The sequence below is a fragment of the Botryllus schlosseri genome, chromosome 4, assembly GCF_051294905.1.
Source record: "Botryllus schlosseri isolate E-star chromosome 4, Bs_hap1, whole genome shotgun sequence".
In the NCBI taxonomy this organism is placed as follows: Eukaryota; Metazoa; Chordata; class Ascidiacea; order Stolidobranchia; family Styelidae; genus Botryllus; species Botryllus schlosseri.
Window position 1 is genome coordinate 25,899,221 of NC_137239.1, and position 19,162 is coordinate 25,918,382.

Here is a 19,162-nt window from a genome sequence, read left to right on the forward strand (position 1 = left end):
ACTTGCTACTTCACTGCCATGAATGAAACTGGGGCCTCCACCGTCAATGGGTGTGATACGCTAGTTTGCCGACATCTGGTGGCATTTAGGACGGTGATAGATAGATAACTAGACTCGGGCTATAGGACCGTGATGTTGAGGTGTGGCCGAAGGTGACCTTTAACTTGTCACCCCATCAGAACCGGAGGCAGAACAGGGACGTGACGTAGTTGATGACCTTTTTCTGTTTCTATTTGTAGTCGTATTCTTGCCATGTCTTCGTTATCGATGATAATTTTATACCATGCCGATATAACATATTTTGATTCCTGAGATGCCAACTTATAGCACGGTCCACTTTTTGTAAGATACTGCTTTTGCAGATCCGAGGACGAGTAGGATCCAATATAAACCTCCAACACCTAGGAAGGCATTCCCGCCATCGAGAAATGTATACTCATTTGGAAGTGATGTTCTCGTTTACAAATTAGAATTGCCGACATAGCCATTCACATTCCGATTGTTAGGTAGCGTGCCAGCATTGGAGGTAAAATGTAGGCTCAGGGCGCAACGAAATGTTGCAGGCGACAAATTTGAGAATTGAGAAGTAGGGGTAGAGTGGGGCAGCGCGCCTACCCTAAGCGGGAAACGTCATAATATCCACCAAACTGGTCGAAACGGGTTGAATTTCGGAATTTGCGCTCGAGATATCATCCCCACTCTACCACAATCGTATGGAAAGTCCAAGTATCAATTATCATATGTAAAATTATCATTCATTTATGTCCACCAATTTGACGTTTTGTTTCAGAGGTGGGGCAAAACGCCTCCAATGGCTTTTACCCCATTATACCCTATTAAATATAGCATACCACTCAGTAATCGATAAATATTTAATCCCTATACATGCTTCTTCGCCCCATCATGGCGTACCGGATATTTTAAAAACAAATTTCACCCAGAAATGCCAACTGATTATGAAAGTCAAAAACAAGTCGGAAGTTATTGAGATATATCTTGTTTAGTCGGAGGAATAGCCTATATTACACAGCTGAATAGCAATTTTGATGGGAGTGACGTTCTCCGAGAAAGCATTCTTGATGAACCCATAAACGACTACTCAGTCCACATTTACTGGACTTGAGGGGTGGGGCGTTTTACCCCACAGAGGGGGTAGGCGTTTTAGCCTCCAGGTCACCATTGTTTGTGGATAAGCTACCAGGTGGTTTTTCTGTAAATTCACCTTCGGACTGTGGCTTAAATCCAGCTACGCGTAGTGAAAGCATAAATGGAACCGAAAAAGTCTCTGTGGCATCCGTTAAAAATGACATTTCACTTAATTGTAAAAGGCTATATTTTGGTAAGAATATGTGTAAAAGTCATAAAATCTCATAAAACATTACAAATCTTCATCCAGGTGTGGAAATCAAAGTGACAGTTTCGTCTGACCATTAGGCGATATTTACGATACTGTGACGCATTCAATGCTCGTTTTGTTCTGTGATATTGATGGTGGGCGTCTTACCTCGCCTGGGCGTTTTACCCCACTCTATCAAATTATATCAGTTAACAAATTTCACCGGTCCTGAGGTTTATCATCCCAGTTTGTTGGAACTGCAATTGAACAGCAGCTGGCTGCCAGTAAGACTCTTGACTGAGGTATTGCTATCCTCACAGAAGCTATTACACGATCTGCATGGAAACGCGTTTGGCTTCAAAGTATAGACATAGACACCTCTATACGCGTCTGTATTTGTTAGTGACGATCGCGATTGGACTCTTCCATGCGACGGTTAATTACATCGACAACGAGGTAGTGGGCAGACTTTGTTGTCAAGCCAATCTTATGAAATTAACCTTCGCCTGAAGTTTGAACGAGATCTTAGCAGGCAAGTTATGTGGCAACAGAGGTAATGGTTGATAATTCAAAACCTCACACGGATTGAGAGAAAGTCCTTATTCCTGCCTGCAATAAAATTGTAAAAAAAGAAGAATTGAAAACGATCCCCATGTCAAATTATATACCATTCGTAGACGTATTTGTGAAATGTCGGCAGAGATAAAAGAAAAGAAAACTTAATTTCTTCTTTGAAGCAGCGAAAAGCCTACTTGAGTACACCGAAAAGGCAGAATTACTTCGTCAGTGACCAGTGACCACCTATATAATATTGTCGTTGCTGCTATACGCATTCTGGTAGTTTGCTTTTGCCGTAACCAAAAGAGTTCAGAACCACTGTGCCAGTGTGCCGCGAACTCTTTTTCATTTTCAAAGTGTGTCGCGAGGTCAAAAAGGTTGGGAACCACTGGACTAAGTAATCGCAGTTTCCTAAATACATCGATGAAAGTCAATCGGCAATATATTGTAATGGCTATCGCAACAATCAATCATCGACTTCAGCTTATTTTCAAGAGCACTAAGGCGTAGCGTAATGTTTATATTCAAGGAATGAGGATTCGCCACTATATACGCTCCATGGTAGTGAATCGTTTCAGAAGTTCACTAACGGTCGGCCTTTAGCGATGATCTTTGCCGATTCTTGATATCCCAGGAGAGGGCTTGCGATTTCAAGCCACAATATTTGCAGGTAATGCTCAGCTCATCGCCGAATAAGCCATATATCGCATTATAGGGATCATATACCAATGGAGACACACAAGTTTAAAGATGCGACTGTACAATTCACGAACAATACAGTTGCTAATGAAGGTGTGTTACCTGAAGAGAATTTACCTAGGCTCTTCCTGTTCATCTTATCGGCTGAAAGTGTCTTACAAAAGCCTAGAATTGGGCCGTGCTACAAGTCGGCAGCTACGGAATCAAAATGAACGAAATCAGCCTGATTTAATGTAAATTACCATTGTAGTCGACAAAACACCATGAATACCACACAAAACCTGAAGAGAATATGTCACTGCAATAATGTTGATCACAAAAACACACCCCTTCTACAAATGTAATTATTTCGGCTAGTGTATTTAACACGGAAGCGCAGCTAATTTGGATGGGGAGCTTATTTCCATACAAATTCTCTGCGTAGGTAAAAATCTTCATACGCTGCACCATGCTCTTTGCACAATGAGACCAATTAATCACAAAATTAATATTATAATCTCTCTATTTCTTTTGCACCCGCCAAATGTGCGTAGCTAAAGACTTTCATAACTCAAGGATATAAAATATAGCCATCAAAATGATGATCTGGCGGTATTGTGAAAACCGTATAAAGGTTTTCCGACTGTAACTTGTGAAGATACCAATGTCAATATGAAATAACTTTGTGATTCCGTGCAGCATTGTTCTGTCAATACATCTTTACTCCATATACTACCCATATTGAACCCAGGGTCCATCAACGATAAAGATCTACCGTACTTTTAAACTGTGCTACCCTATCAGAGAAGTCGATAGAAACTATTCAAATTGATACAATGACTAAATTCTCATCTGCAAACGGTACATTCGAACTCAAGACTGGAATGATTTAGAGAATGTCCAACACAGTTCCCAGCTAAGTGTGTATTCTAAGGTCGTAACGCCGACAAAAACACCATTTCTATCCAATAAATCTCTACTAATATTTGCTGAATCAGAACGCATTCAACGGAAATCACAGTTGAAGCTCTCCGCTTATAGTATGTGCTGCGATAATGTACGTGAAGAACTACAATAAATTTTGACGAAATCCTACATAATGCGCTAGATTTTGTTGGTTTAGGTAATGAATCGTCATCCTTTGTCTCTTTTACACATAAACTCAATTTCTGAGATACAATGGAGCGGAGCGTATTCCACAATGGCATGTTTTCATCGTATATGTCACTAAAATCCATTTCAACTCTCCGCATTAATAAAAGACATTCAATATCTTTTGATACAGTCCCCTAAGAAAATATACTCTGACAGGCGGTTGGTTCTCCACAATAGAATCCGCTCTCCCGTCAATCGATAATTTTTAAGCGAAAACAACCCAAAACGTTTGTGACGCTGTTCCGACCCCACCCGCCATTGACAAACGAATTGGGAGCAAACGCGATACGATATTAAAACAAATAGAATATATCAAATGATGGTCATAAATAATGATGAGTATCAGGATTAGCGTCTACGCGTCAAACCGTCGTCGAAATTATTTACCAATTACCGTTGGCGTGTCACTTCCAATACCTTAAGCTTCAAAACTCTTGGGTACTTAGGATCTGGCAAATACCTATAGTCTACACGGCCGCGTTGCACAATACATTTTGCAGTTGTGGACATGTAATATGTATCGATCGAATAACAACCTGAACATGCGCAAATTTGTACATGACCGGAGATGTGTTACGAACACTCATTAACGAACACCAGTTATTTGTACAATACGATTAGTAATAACCGCTATAGTTTTTGTGAAAAAATATGGAATCTTGTGTCTCCTTGAACAAACTTCGAAGTCGAAATACTTTCAATACTTCATAGTAGAAAGTAGTGTATTTAATATGCATATGGATTGATTAGTATGATTTTTCTGGGCAAGTCATCTCCGCAGCACCCGGCAGCGTGGGCCTCTATATCTCTCTTGGACCAGAAAAATTTCCAAATGTTACCTATCGTATTGTAGAACGGTTGATCATCGTAAAGAACACCTATAGAGTGCATAGTAAGAATATATGCATTTAGAATATAGATTTTCAGATTTTCATGGGTTCTCTGTTATATATTTGAATACATTTCGGGTTTCGGGTTGGAATGCTGGGAGGCCCCAAATCTTTCGGGAATCCAGTTCAAATTCACCACTACTCCCATCATTTCGAAGAAGCACTGTTGTCTATTTTTACCTTGGGTGTAGTTGCATTGCAAATATTTGTCACGGCTCACATATCTTGCTTTCATCTGCTCGTTTTTTTCGAACTTCGTTGATACATATATAATAGAAATATTTTGGGTATGTGGAGCTTCTTTTATAATGGACAATATTGTGGTCAATATCTATTATAATAAACATTTCCAAACGTTAGCACTAATGCCAATGTCTATAGAGACCCCGGCGTCTGTCTCGCGTCTGCGCGTCTATGTCAAATACACGTTCTTTAACGTCACAGTACTCGAATGGATTATACCTTATGTCAGGATTTATTGACTAAGTCAACTTGGCCGACCGGCGTTTTGAATGGGGTGCAGAAAATTCGTGTTGGAACAGGTTGACCTAGGGAGGAAACAATTGGATACATCATTTTGAACATGAAAGGTTGGGCGGACAATATTGCTGGGGGTCAATAGATCAGTTTGAAGGCTGGCCGTTTTGCAGTCATTTAGCTCTACGATCGCAAGGGAGATTCTCCGAATACTATATTATATTAAAGTCTCCCTCATAGACGTCTTCCCTTCCAATTCCAATACTACTATCTGCTATTGTCGATGCCCAATATACTTCTGAAGGCTTTCAAGTGAATAGTAGTTTGTGTTAAATCGATTTCTGTCATTACATGAGCGCAATTTCACCAGATTCGCTAAAAATGTACACCGGCAGATTACATCATATCTTATGCATGGTGTGTGTACGTACGTCGTACATATGAGCATGCGACAATTGAGTATGTGGGTTAAATGTAGGGTTACGGTTGCCTAATGACTAGGGTTGGATTTGGCGTTCGAGTTTTAGGTATTTGGGTGTTACAAACCATACGCTCTAATTGTCGCTGCTCATATATCGCTTATCATTGCGTCGTATTAATAAATTTCGAGAAACCCTATATCTATATCTATACCTCGCCTTTCTTGCCAAAGGCACCGCATGCTACTGATTGCTAGCTCCGTGTTACGCAATCATTTCGCTCTATCAGCGTCATGATGGTGATTAATTGGACCTCCATCGTCAAATGATACACGGAACAAACCGTTGGGCAGATATTTGTATTTCGGCTACATCCAACGGTTTGTTTTCTTAATCGGAGATGTACTTTAAGCAATCTGTTGTCCACACAATCCGCTGTGGGTATAATTCAACGGTTTACGAATCGGGGACGTGACCTCTCTTTGTAGTGATGGTTTCCCTTTCACATGCTGTCTCGAAGTTACAGGAAGAATATGTGTGGTAACGTAGGAGACTTGCTGTTTTAGGGACAATGGATTTTCTGCTATCTTCCCGGAGTACATTTGACTTCAGATTTTTGCCGACGAAACGCCGTAATTTCAAAGTCTCCGATTATTAGCAAATATTATCTTTTGCCGCGTGAAGAACAATGGGGAGGAAGTCCATCGTTAAAAAGGATCGGAAGCGTCAAAGATCGATAGAATCATTTTTAAATGTAAAAACGGTTATCCACACATTGCGTAAAAGAAATTGTGTGTAATGACACGACATGAAACAATAAGTCATTTGTGGGATGGTTTTCCAAAGCTGGGTGGGCCTGCCTGAGTGTGAGCATGACAAGCTGAGTACCCACATCAATCCGTAGTCAAACTTATCGGAAGTATGATATGATTTTAAGACACAATTCCAATATGGTGTGGTTTCAGGCACTGCTGACAAATATAACGACCATCGGTTTGCACAAAAATGGTCATTGGTCGAAGTAGGGATCGCTGCAAAGAATGAGTAACACCTGATATTTTCACTTGATTGTGAGTAGAAGTAGCGATTTTGGACACATTTCAAAACTTCTTCAAGTAGCAGTAGAACATGATGACGTGAAACGTGCTAAAATGAATAATCACACCGCGCATTTGAATTGGGTGAATCTGAGACCCTAGCATCGGCCCTAGCAAAATTTGTTTATAAAGTACATTAGAATTTGGCGACATTTGCAGAAATAATTTGATATCAATGCATAGCGTGTGAGTAGCAAAGCTATGCACGTAGGGTGGACCCACGTAAAATTGAGATATTCAGTTCAGTTCAGTTTATTAACAATTTCATCAGATCAATACACCGCAAGATTGCGATACAATGAAAAGAAAGCAAGGTGTCGAAACGACTTGGAGTATATTCTTTGAAATCAGACACTCACATGGACCTATAGGCGATATAAACTGACTTGTATTCGTGATGTTCAAGATTTTTTTTCCATACGGGACGGATTTATGAAATCTTACTGTACGGGGATCTATTTTGTAACGCGCCGATTCCGCAACTTTACGCCATCGTTCAAAGTCGACGGATTCGCAGAATACTAGGATTGGATCAAAACCTCAGCACCGAATAGTATATGGAACACTGTATAGTAGAATCCATTCAACATGAACATCGCCACACAGTCTTGCTGGAGGTAAATCGTCAACAAGTTTTTCGCTACACATTTACGAAAAGCTTAAGTAGTTCATAATGCCATAAAAATGGTCCTTTATTGCGGTTGCGTGTCAGTTATAACGCTGTTTGCGTATGCGCAATCCCGTACACTGTTTGACGAAAATCTCGTTATCCAGGCTACGGCGTTACGAAGACTCGAAGCTGAAGGTAAACAGAAGTTGTTGAGTGCACGGAACGTGAAAAGGGTGATCTACTTGAGGCCAGTGAAGTGACTTTTCTTGGTACTTCGCGCGTCGATGTCAACAAGTTATGAGTATGAAAGTTCGTTTTGCGCTTATGATATAATCTGCGCAGTGAATTTCATTGATAGCATTCATGCCGAATTCACTAATACGCGAAGCGACCACACTAATGTGATAAAGATTACGTGAATGGACAGACCACTGATTTTCGGTAGCAATTCACTTGGTTATTCTGATTCCTTGAAGATTTAGGGAAACCAAATCTGCGACAAAAAAACAGGTATTTTTGATTACGGCAATCTGGTGATAAAATCAGGGTATACTATACGCGCTTTGATGAACTTTAATTAACTGACTCGCCACCGACGCATTCAACCCAGAAATACACGAAAGGCGACTCCATTAGTAGGCACGCTTCCAAAAATTTGGGATCAAGTGGGATAACCTCATGTCGTATAAACCAAAGATGAATCCGATTTGTAATCTATCGTGAGTTGGATTTGCGATTGGGTTACAGATTTCCAGCCCACGACCGCGTTGAATTTGGCAACGTCGTGATAGCTAATTATGTACAACCCAGCTAAACCGAGCTAGGGATATAAGTCAGTTTTCTTCTTACTTGTGAACCAGTCACTGTTGATGACTACGTGTACGCACTACGCATGTAATTCCATTCTCTAAAAGCAGCACACCACAGCAGAACAGCATGAACGCCGCACCAAAGCGGCATCGTTGACGTTGGCATGAACAAATCCCTTGAACACGCTTCTACGGTTCGATGAACGAGACATAAACACTAAACAGTCACTTAGTCCGCAAATAGCTTGCGCAACCTTCCGCAAATTTTGCTATCATACACAACGCATATGATATCTCTAACTAACACACAACTTTTCGAACTGCAGTAAACAACCTCACTGTACGTAGCAACGAGTGAGCCTACGATAGCGAAGTCGCCCACAGTACTCGAGTGCAAACACCTTAGTGCCCTTCGCAAATAGAGCCACTTACCTTCGTGTTCCATTGAAATCTTGCCACACGATTCATCAAATACTACATCTAATGAGTCCATATCGTAGTAAATATGCTCCCTACCTTGTTCAATACCACAGTAAACGCATTTCAAACATAAAAAACGCGCTTTCTGAAAGACCAAATGCTTATGTAAACAGAAGAAAATCTCGGTATTTCGGAATCAAACCCAGGGTTTCATTGTCGCCAGCATACAAATAACGTGGCCGTGTTAGCTAGCTCAATCAAAAGATGTGTGTGGCCAGCATTTGGCGTGATCTTCACACTAGGGATTTTGTTTTTTCGACCACTTTTGATCATGCCAATGGCGAAAGGAGTGCCAGTAAATTGTTCTCGAATAGTGATTTTTTGACCCGCACAAGGGTGCTACAGTCATATTCAAGAGGCTGTGTCACCGCAAAACTATTCGTATCACGTAGGTTTCGTGCTAGCGTTAAACGTAGGCATACGATACATCGGTTCTTTGGTAAAAACAGAAGTGTACAGCTTGATTCTACAAGGCGACAAGCGCTGTACTCCATTGGGCCAAGTGTTTCCCATTCAAAACTCGGCTAGGCGTAAGCTACCTCCAGGCTCTACGCTTGGCCAGTGGGCAGTGAGCAGTTGAGCAGTGAGCACTCACATACGGTTACTGACGTAAAGGACTTGACCGTTCACGATAATCTTACGTTTCGCTACCGCACGTTTTGGCATATACGAGGTCGATATATTTTCAAGTGGTAATCGTATGATAACGTCTGCATGGGTTTGATATTGTCGGGCCGGACACAATGATTCGAGTACTGGAATCTGAATCGAGCAATAATTCGAATTGATTTGCGAGAGATGACTTTTTCAAGTACTGAAATTTTACGCTTCTGGCCACTGAGAGTTCATCTATTAACGAAAATGAGAATTTCGCTAGATTTTTCCACTGCGGAATCTTTGAAACTTAAATTGGTCGTATCTAGGGTTGCATTAAAAAACAAATGGTTGTTTAAAACACTTTGTTTTAAACAGTGTTTTAACCAAAAGCCTTTTTAAGTTGTATAGGCTAATTATGCCATAATTGTGTAAATACTTTCCAAAAACACTTGCTGTATGAGCCTACGGACGATTACCAACCGATATAGCCGACGTTTATACGATATGGGACTGTTAGAACCTGCGAAATAGTCGGTTTAACGGATCCGGCCCGCAGAGAGTTTCTACCCCGAAAGTGAAATTCTATTTTGAAAGTATTGACAAATTTTATGCGTCGCAGAATGAATCCAAGTTTGCCAACCTGAGGAAGATGGACATGAAACTATATATATTTGCTCTGTTGAGGACTACATATATTTTTGACAATGAACATAAACGAGACAAGGCTGCGTTCCAATATAACTGATGTTCACGTGCAGTCGTGCACTCGTGCAGTCGTTACTAAGGGTTTCTACATACGACATGCAGCCAGTGTTCAAATAACTTGTTGATAACTTTGACCGACTACAGATGTCTGATTGACTTCAACAGCTATTGTTAATAAAATCATTAAATACAGTTTTTGGTCTCTATGCTTCAAAATTAAAGTTAACATTAAATACGATTTATTCCTTGTATAGGTGGAAAAATAAGCGAGGCCAGCCAAGAGCCAAGTATACTTCATTTTTCCATATCCGTACCGCCGACCGGAGAAGCTGCCCGCCCCTGATATGGATCATTGGTACGGAATGAATGTTCTGATGATGATGACCGCAGACCGAAAAAATGCTGCATGACGATGTAGACCTGGAGATATTTTTTGTTCGTATATGACAGAGATTGGAAGCACATTTCGTCGAAGGAGCTATACCCTATATTTTCAATTGTCAATGTCAATATACTATGACATTACAGTTGAATATTCGTGACGTAATTGCTTAAAAATGCTTCAGACAAGGGCCTTGTTTTAAACATGTTTGTTTTAAATGGAATTTTGTTGTAAATGAAACCGTAGTCGTATCACACAACACGAAACATGCAGTCAGGGCTTTGGAGCCGGAGCTGGAGCAAGGAGACGTAGCCCCGGAGTCGTGCATTTTCGCTGGAGCTGGATGCGGAGCTAGAGCTTTACATAGTATTCAGCCGGAGCTGGAGCCCGTTATTTGAAGAGTAGCTCCGGCTCCTACGTACCGACGAACCGACAAGATAGCGTAATGGTGAAGCGCCCGGCCGGGTCAGATCAAAGACCTGATTAGTAACACTCGTGGCCTATCCATGACTTCTGCTTGGCGCTCATGCAGCGCTCATGCATTACTGGGATAGCATGGAGGGGTGGTGCAAGACTTATAAAGCCGTAAAAGGCTATATCTGCAATTTCCTTGTCCAGCGGCATATGCACATCATGCACTCATGGTATGCATATGCGCAGATTGTGGGTATGTGTATCATGAGTCGGTGTATATGCCGCAAAAACGTCACAACGTAAGCTGTAAGCTTCGATCATTGCTTTTGCGGTCAGTTTTTTTTGTTACATCACAATGAAGGCCCGGTAAAACACACAATCATTGAGTGATTGGTGGCTCTCGCAGGTCAGAGTCGCCAGATTGGTCCCAAAAAATTTGTGTGGCCCCTTGGCCCTTTGTTTTCAATATTTAGGTCTTTTGGGAGCAGCAGGCGTATAGCATCAAACTAGTTATCTTTTGGTGAAAATCCAAAATAATTAAGTATATATGTTACGTAAGTTTCAAATTTAAGAAAATTCATGAAAGTTCATTAAAGTTTTCGTAACTCTCATTTTATAAAACAAAGTTAGATTTTTCGATTTTATATTCAGTTGGAAAATGCTTGAAATAATAGCAGTTATTGTAGTTGGATTCGGTGTCCTACAATACTATCAACAGTTGTAGTGAATTTAGTGTCCAACAGTATCCACAATATAAATCTGGAATTCCCGGTGATTGACAAAATGTCTATGCGTAATATTGCAACGATATTGACGTTGTTTACATTATTACGTATTATTATTAACGTTATTAACGTTATTGAACAATTCGGCCCTTTTTTCGACACTGTTTGGCCCTTTTTCCCATAATCTGTCTGACAACCCGGTCGCAGGTCATACCAGCCACGGAAAAATCTGTGGCCAGTAAGTGGCCACGGGAAAGCTGAGACCCCTACTGGTCATTTTTGGAAAGTGACTCGAGTCAAGTCAAGTCATCTGAAGAAGTTGACTCGAGTCATCCCAACACTGGTACTACGTCTTAACAGCGACGTTAGGGAGATGGAGCCCAGATTAACCCCCGACACTTCGGAGCGTACTACTGCCGAGACTTATGACCGGGGTCTATCACGTAGACGTCGGTGTTATCTTATTAACTAAAAACTATTCGTCAACTCCCCCTAGCGGTCAAGTCAAAGCCATGGATCCTCGGACCAAGAAACTCACGTTGTTGCAGTTGTAGCCCCTCGCTGTGACCCAGCCCGCAAAAAATATAACCTGACCACCATTGCTGAGTTCAAACAATTACTTTTTGCAAACTTTTGACCGAGCAGACTTTTGACCGAACAAACACGATAATGAACACTAAAAAGTGTCCCTATACTCCCCGATAGATATTTCCAGGGCGTACCCTGATTAGAAGAATTGGGGGAAAATATAAGGGATGTGACTTACGGATGTAAGATTTTCTTGAAAATGATCCCACTCCGATAATATTATTGAGCGCAAGGCACGGACACGAAACGAACACCGCGAAAGGGCGCTTTAAAATTTTAATCAATACAGTTATACGTCGATGTGACGTCACACTCATATGACTGGAAAGATCCTTTTGAAGTGTGGCCTTATACAAAAGTTAATTTCATGATCTTTTGCGCAACTTCATCTCCGAGAAGCCCAAACGGTTGGAGGCCCTTGCATACCACCAAAGTCCCTTGTCGCGTCTTTTGTTGAAGTTTCCATTCAGATTGCTGTAGCCGCACCGGTCATACCACCAGCCTCCTTCGTGGGCAGAAGCGCAATTCAATGACGAACGATCGTGATCTGCGTCTTTCGTTGAGAATTGACGATGGTTGTTATATGATAAACCACCTCTGGATGCATTTCCGGAGTATCCTGATACGCGCAGTCTGTAGTTGTCGGATCCGGGTCCGATGCGGAAATGGCTGAATTGTAAGAATCGTCACGATTGTGAAGCATATCGGGTTTTACAACGAAATCGGAATAACATGTTGTTGTGTCGCATGCTCAACTGTCGTTTGGTATTGTGCTGCCTATACTCAAAAGTAGGGAATGGAAAGAGGCGGTTTTATTGTCAAAAACGGTACCTGAACCATATTCTACACAGAATATTTGAAGAAAAATAATTAGGCTGACTGCAAAATGCTTCCAACGAAATTTGCCTCAATTCCTACGTGTAGGTAGAAACATTGTGATAAGAGAAGAAAGTTTTGGATTTATTATATTAACTTTTTTCTCACATTTCACTGGCTACAACTTTAAATTTGTTGCGTTTTCTGAAAAAAAACGACGCTTCACGATTTTGCGTGTCATCCTTGCCCGTGTTCTGTATCGCTCCAATTTTAGCATGTGTACTTCCTAAGCGAGTATATCTGTGTTTGTGTAAACATACACGAATTTTGTTCAATTCGATTGATTGAAAGCGAATAAGTTATTGCAGTAGAAAGTTATGGATTTGAAAAAAAATCGGATGGAAATTACCTTATTTATTATTTGAGAATTACCCACCGTATACACCAATTTTTCAACCGAATCGTCTTAATTCACCGTTTGTAAACCTGAATTTCATAAACTACCCTGCTTCCAGGGATTAAAGTTTAAACGCGGGTCCAGAATCATCCATGTGTTGCACATATTCAAACAAGAATGGCGCCAAAAGGAGAAAAACTAGAATTCCATGAAATAGGATGACATATAGACAAATAATCCAGGCATTATGATGAAACTACGGACTTTTGTATGAATGTAAAGGTCGTCCGAAGACTAAATGCATGTCATCGCCTAATATGTATCTATAACAGGGGTCGGCTACCTTTTTCGCTCTGTGGACCGGTTTGAAAATGATTTTTTTTGCGCGAATCGGTCTTTCAACATTCGCGCAAATGAATTGTACCACTTTTGGCACACAGCGGATTACCGACGATCTGAATTAATTCCACTTCGCGTCATGGGTTTTGAATCATCATGATATATACTTTAGATCAGGGGTCACCAACGCGGTGCCCGTGGGCCCCAGGTAGCCCGCGAGGACCAGATGAGTAGCCCGCGAGCCTGTTCTAAAAATAGATCGAATAGCAGCATTTACCAATATTCGTCAGATTATTACAAGTAAGCTTTCAAATATATAGATTGATTGATTTAGCTATTCTTGTTTAAATCACAAACATGTAACTTACAAATGACAATACATATATATAAACACCTAAAATTATAATATAAAATATCCTTAATTACAATTAGTAATATACCAACATGTAATAGAATCATAGGATATCGAAGACGTATAGGACTCGGTGCACTGCTCATACAGGCGACATGACGGAATGCCATCCACGGTCTTTTTGAAATGGCGGGGGGCTCCGTTATGGTAGGTTGACGTCCAGGACAATGCCAAAGTAGTAAACAACATTAGTATTACGTAGCAGATAGCCGTGACGTACTAGCAGATTTTCAATATGTGTATGTTCATTATGTATTGTATCTTTTAACACAGCTTGTTTCTCTTACACTCAACGCAGTTTAGTGCTGATGTCCGGTGTAATGAAATCTGTCATGTCTGGATGCAGAACAGCGGGAAAGATAGCGTAGGGGTAACGATAAGCGCCCGGTTCGATTTCCGTCGGAGGTTTATCTGGGCTCCTCTTCTCCCGCCGTTGCCGTTCTTACGGCGACAAAAAAGCCCAGAAAAAGACCCGAAGAAAGAAAGCACTCACAAGGAATGGAAAGACCTAGTAGAATGGGCCGCGGCTTCAAGAAGATCAACATCGAAAAGAACTGCGACATCGGGCACTCTAGGCCGAGGTGGATGTTAGAGTAAAAGGATCGCTACTGATACGTGTCGTTCGACAGCGCTACGGCGCACTTGAGGCTACAGCTACAGCTACGGGCTACAGCGCACTTGAAACATATATCATGATGTCTCGTCTAAAGTGTGACATGATTTATTTTAAAATTTGAGTTGACTTTTGTTGTATAATTTATACCAGCATGTTGTGAAGTAATTTATGATTAAAAAAATCTAGCTGGCTAGTTGAAATGAGATGTTGTATTTGAAAGACTCTCTTAATAGTCTGGTACGGGTAAACGGTGGGAGTAAATGGTAGCTCGTCGCTTCAATCAGAATCCAAGAAGTAGCTCTTGGTTGCAAAAAGGTTGGTGACCCATGTTTTAGATACACGGTGTATAATTCTAGTTGAGCGTTCTTGCTGTGTTGACATGGTGATGGTGAGGACCATGAACGGTCTAGCGCAGGGCTTCTCAACACACGGCCAGCAACACCTTTGATGATGACAGCAATTACTACCGATCTGTTATTGTTACATATTATGTTAGCTATACTAAGCTCTTTCATCGCACCGTCCCTGTTTTGTTTATTGATTTCTAGGGTGATTTTTTTGTCATGTCAAAATAAGTCAAAATTTTGTCAAAATTGTGACGTTAGGTCAAAAAATTGTCAAAATTGTTTACAAAGTCAAAAAAAAATTTGCTACTAGCATTTGGTTTGTATCGTGGATGTCACACTGTCGGTGAACTTATCATTTGACATTTTATAACTTGTAGCCTACCTTATACGCCTACCCTTGGAGACGGCCCATTGCTCATTGTGAATCATAAACGGTTAAATTAATCAAATAGGTTGACATGGTGTTATATGCTCAACGTACCGATATATACTAACTGAAGCAAGACTTCGTGGGCATTAGTTCTTTTATCAAGAAGCGCAAGATGAAAAAGTGGGATGTAGACAACATTGTCAGAATGAAGCAACATGGTGTGTCACCAGCAGCTGTGTACGCACAACTTCGGTGTTGCCAGCCAACAACTGCTGCTTCTGAACGTTCTTTCTCCCTTCTTGGCAAGCTAGAAAGTAAGGACCGACACATTCTACCCGAGAATGTAGGAAAGTATCTTTCGTTGTACTACAACAAATTTTAATTATTTCTGCCATAATGCGTGATATGGAACTACTGGAATTCTTCATAGGTCCAGATTTCGCTAAAATAAAGTTTTTATTTCAAAAAAGTTTTTTTCATGCCATAAACTACTTCGTAAGGACAGACAGTTCCAACCAGAAATGAAGATAAGTAGTACAATTCTAACATCCAAGTGCGAAAACACCTAATTTGCACAAATGAGTGCAAAATTTTGTCAAAATTAAACTTTAGTTAAACTTTACCGCATTTTATCAGTACTCTTTATCACTATAAATCGAAACCTAATGTATGCGAACTTTTCGCGGACCAGCGGCTGCCGACCACTCGCAATTCATATTCACCTGTATTTAGCAATCCAATATACCCCACTTTTCTTGATCATTCTGATTTTCATCTCCATGTTCCTACCCTTTGTCATTTGATGCAATGCTTCCAGACCTGGAGGAAAGTCGATTGCTAGTTTATCACAAACTAACAAGTGCAGGAGTTCCGGACGTGGGCGCAACGAAAAGATGATGAACAAATATTGCAATTGTGCTCACTCTGAACACACTCTCACTGTCAATTTACTTTACCATAGATTTGCTAGATCACGACCAATGGATACGGACCCTCTTCGTAACCTCATAAAACAATGGAAAATTGTTCAATGCGACGATCGATACCATGCAGTTATGTAACTAGACTACTACACGACGTGCTGTTCAGTAACAATATTTGTGATATTGAATCACGCCTATTAGGTATAAGGATTTCAGTGCCGATTGCTCGATTTACACTAGTTCCAGTCGTGATCCAAATCACAAACATATTTTCGAGCTCCTCACGATGTGTGGCTGGGCGCAATTCATGAGATAAAGCCGATCACAAAACTTCTATATAACAAGTCATACCCAACCAATGATCTCCTTGCAAATCGCCAAACCCATTCACGTAATCCTCCCAACCTCTGTAGAAATCTACTTTGCCGTTCATTCTTCGCTGGAAAACCTTTCATGGAATCGAAAATGAATCACATTTTCTATAAAAATCGCGGATTCAACTCACGGTCCAGTTTCCACCATCGTCAGTTACGTCACAGAACGCATTCCTGACCCCGACCTCGGGAATGATCAATTTGAAGACACCCCCAGAGTCATTGCGTTCTAATGCTGATTCCAAGTTGGCGCCATCACAACTATTCCTGATAATAATTTGAACAGCTAGAAAGTAAACGAATGGAAATAAGCCATTGAACCCGACTGCGTGTATAAGCAATAAGCTTAGAAGTCACCACCAGAGTCATTGATGCGTGCTGATCCTGATTCCAATTTGACGCCATTACAACTATACTCACGTTGAACATTTCAAAAGCAACAAATCATAAAATTCGCGGGCCAGCCTTACCCTGCCTCGTACTCCCCGCGGTGACCAAATGCTGCTCATTCCCGCACCCTTGCTGGCACTGGTTGCAGTCAATTCCTTCGTAATGCGGGGTTCGTACGTCTGTTGCCCACGTTCGCGGTGTGTTGAAGGCAATTAAAAACAGCAGCAAGGGAATAAGGTATTCCATCTAATGTTACAAAAGTTGCAAAGCTGCACAAGAGATTAGAAACGTCCTAGTGAGCTACCACGGTATATGCTACTGTTATAAGTATAGGACGAATAGTTTGACATGTCAAAATAAGTCCAAATTTTGTCAAACTTGGAGCGTTAAATCAAAAATTGTCAAAACTGTCGACAAAGTCAAAATGTTTTTGCTTCCTGCATTTCGTTTGTATCGTAGATGTTAGCACTGTCGGTAAATTAATCATTTGACATTTTACAGCTTGCAGCCTACTTTATACGCCTAACTGTTGTAGACGGCCCATTGTCTGCTCATTGTGAATCGTGAACATGCAATGAAACAAATAGGTTGACATGGTGTTATGCTCAACGTACCGCAATATCTTAACTGAAGCAAGACTGCATGGGCATGGCATGGTTCTTATATCAAGAACTGCATGATGAAAAATTGTGATGTGGACACCATGGTCAGTATGAAGCAACACGGTGTGTCGTCAGCAGTGTACGTACAAGTTCAGTGTTGTCAGCCAACAACTGCTGCTGTTGAACGTTCTTTCTCCATTTGGCAAGCTACTTAGTAACGACAGACACTTTCTACCGGAGAATGTGGGAAAGTATCTTACGTTGTACTACAACAAATTTTAATTATTTCTACCATAGTACGTGACGTAACTACTGGAATTTTTCATAGGGCCAGATTTCGGTAAAATAAGTTATTTCATGTAACAATTTGTCAGCTTCTGAGTTTAAAAAAATCAGGCCAAACTGCTTCGTAAGGACAGACAGTTCCAAACAGAAATGAAGATTAGTGGTACAATTCTGACATTATGTGGGAAAACACCTAATTTGCATACGTTGGGTCAAACTTTGGTCAAAATTAAGTTTTTTAAGGTCAAAAAAAGTCAACATTTTGATTTTGTAGGTCAAAATCTTCGGCTTTTTAGGTAAAATCGCCCTAGTCATCACCGTAACTGCTGGATATTGTTTCAAACATGTCCTTACAGTCAATATGTTTAACGCCAGGCACATCTACTTTTACAAACTACTTACTTGATTGGTTTTGACACCTATCATTTAATTTTTCTACTTGAAGTTTCGATGTCGAAGACTAGTATTTCTACTTAGAAATATGAATTTTCGATGGAAATGTCTTGGACTATCATTTTCTCATTCAATCAGCATTGTTTCGAGGGACGTCAATATAGTGGAATCTCCAGTAATCTCGAGAAAATACCATGGCATCGTGAACAACCATTGATAGAGTCAACTACAAAGTTAATTATTATTATTATTATTATTAACCAAACAGGGTCCATGCTCGAAACTTAAGTGAACTGCATATTATTATCAATCAATATAAATTGCCAAAATTTACGATATATGGTTCCGTTGCATACTGAGCAGTAATTGGTGTAACATTGGTCTACTCTGTGCAACCCTGGATTCGAAAAGCCTGTATTAGAGAATCTCGGTTCTATCAGCTTTCAAAAATCACGAAAGACCGATTCTACCTCGTTGGTAGAACTCTCTCTAACAAGCTCTTTTGTCAGCTTGCCTTTATATAGGCACACTTCTTTTTCAGCCGTCTACGATTTACTATTACTGTGCGCAGGGTAGCAACAAATGACGTAATCCACCCAATGATGAAGCAACCAAAGGTCGTGCTGGCAGTAGTGAAGGACTGTTATTTCTTCAATCGATTTCCAGACGTTTTAATTTTCGCCAAAAGAACTGCATCCAAAAACATGTACGAGTTAGACCCATTTAAGCATCAGTTCTTAAATAAGTAGGTGTGTATGACTCCGGTGCTCGAAAATAATCTCTCGCCACTTGGCTCGAATCATTAGAACTAATACTCGATTGAGATGCGGGTACTATAATCATTGTGCACATCCCTACCTATAAGCGGACACGCGTAGAACTAATGAGATTGAAAGGACGTGGATATATATTCAAGTATAAATTTGGTGAATGCCAAGTTTGGAATCCGTGGTTGCCCATAATTTAGTCAGTCCTAAT

At 40.6% G+C, this 19,162-nt stretch overlaps 2 protein-coding genes across 5 annotated transcripts in view; one reads left to right on the top strand and one right to left on the bottom strand.

Moving 5' to 3' along the window:
• The window catches only part of LOC145437617 (uncharacterized), a 299,426-nt gene that overhangs the window by 120,639 nt on the left and 159,625 nt on the right, over positions 1 to 19,162 (top strand). The gene's annotated exons all lie outside the window — the stretch shown is intronic.
• LOC145436798 (angiopoietin-4-like) lies at positions 12,278 to 17,169 on the bottom strand. Its single transcript, XM_080314021.1, has 5 exons — positions 16,985 to 17,169; positions 16,646 to 16,800; positions 16,492 to 16,588; positions 15,940 to 16,036; positions 12,278 to 12,589 (listed from the first exon to the last, which is right to left on the bottom strand). Exons 1-5 carry the CDS (start codon positions 17,148 to 17,150, stop codon positions 12,286 to 12,288), a joined length of 819 nt encoding a protein of 272 aa, XP_080170147.1. The 5' UTR covers positions 17,151 to 17,169; the 3' UTR covers positions 12,278 to 12,285.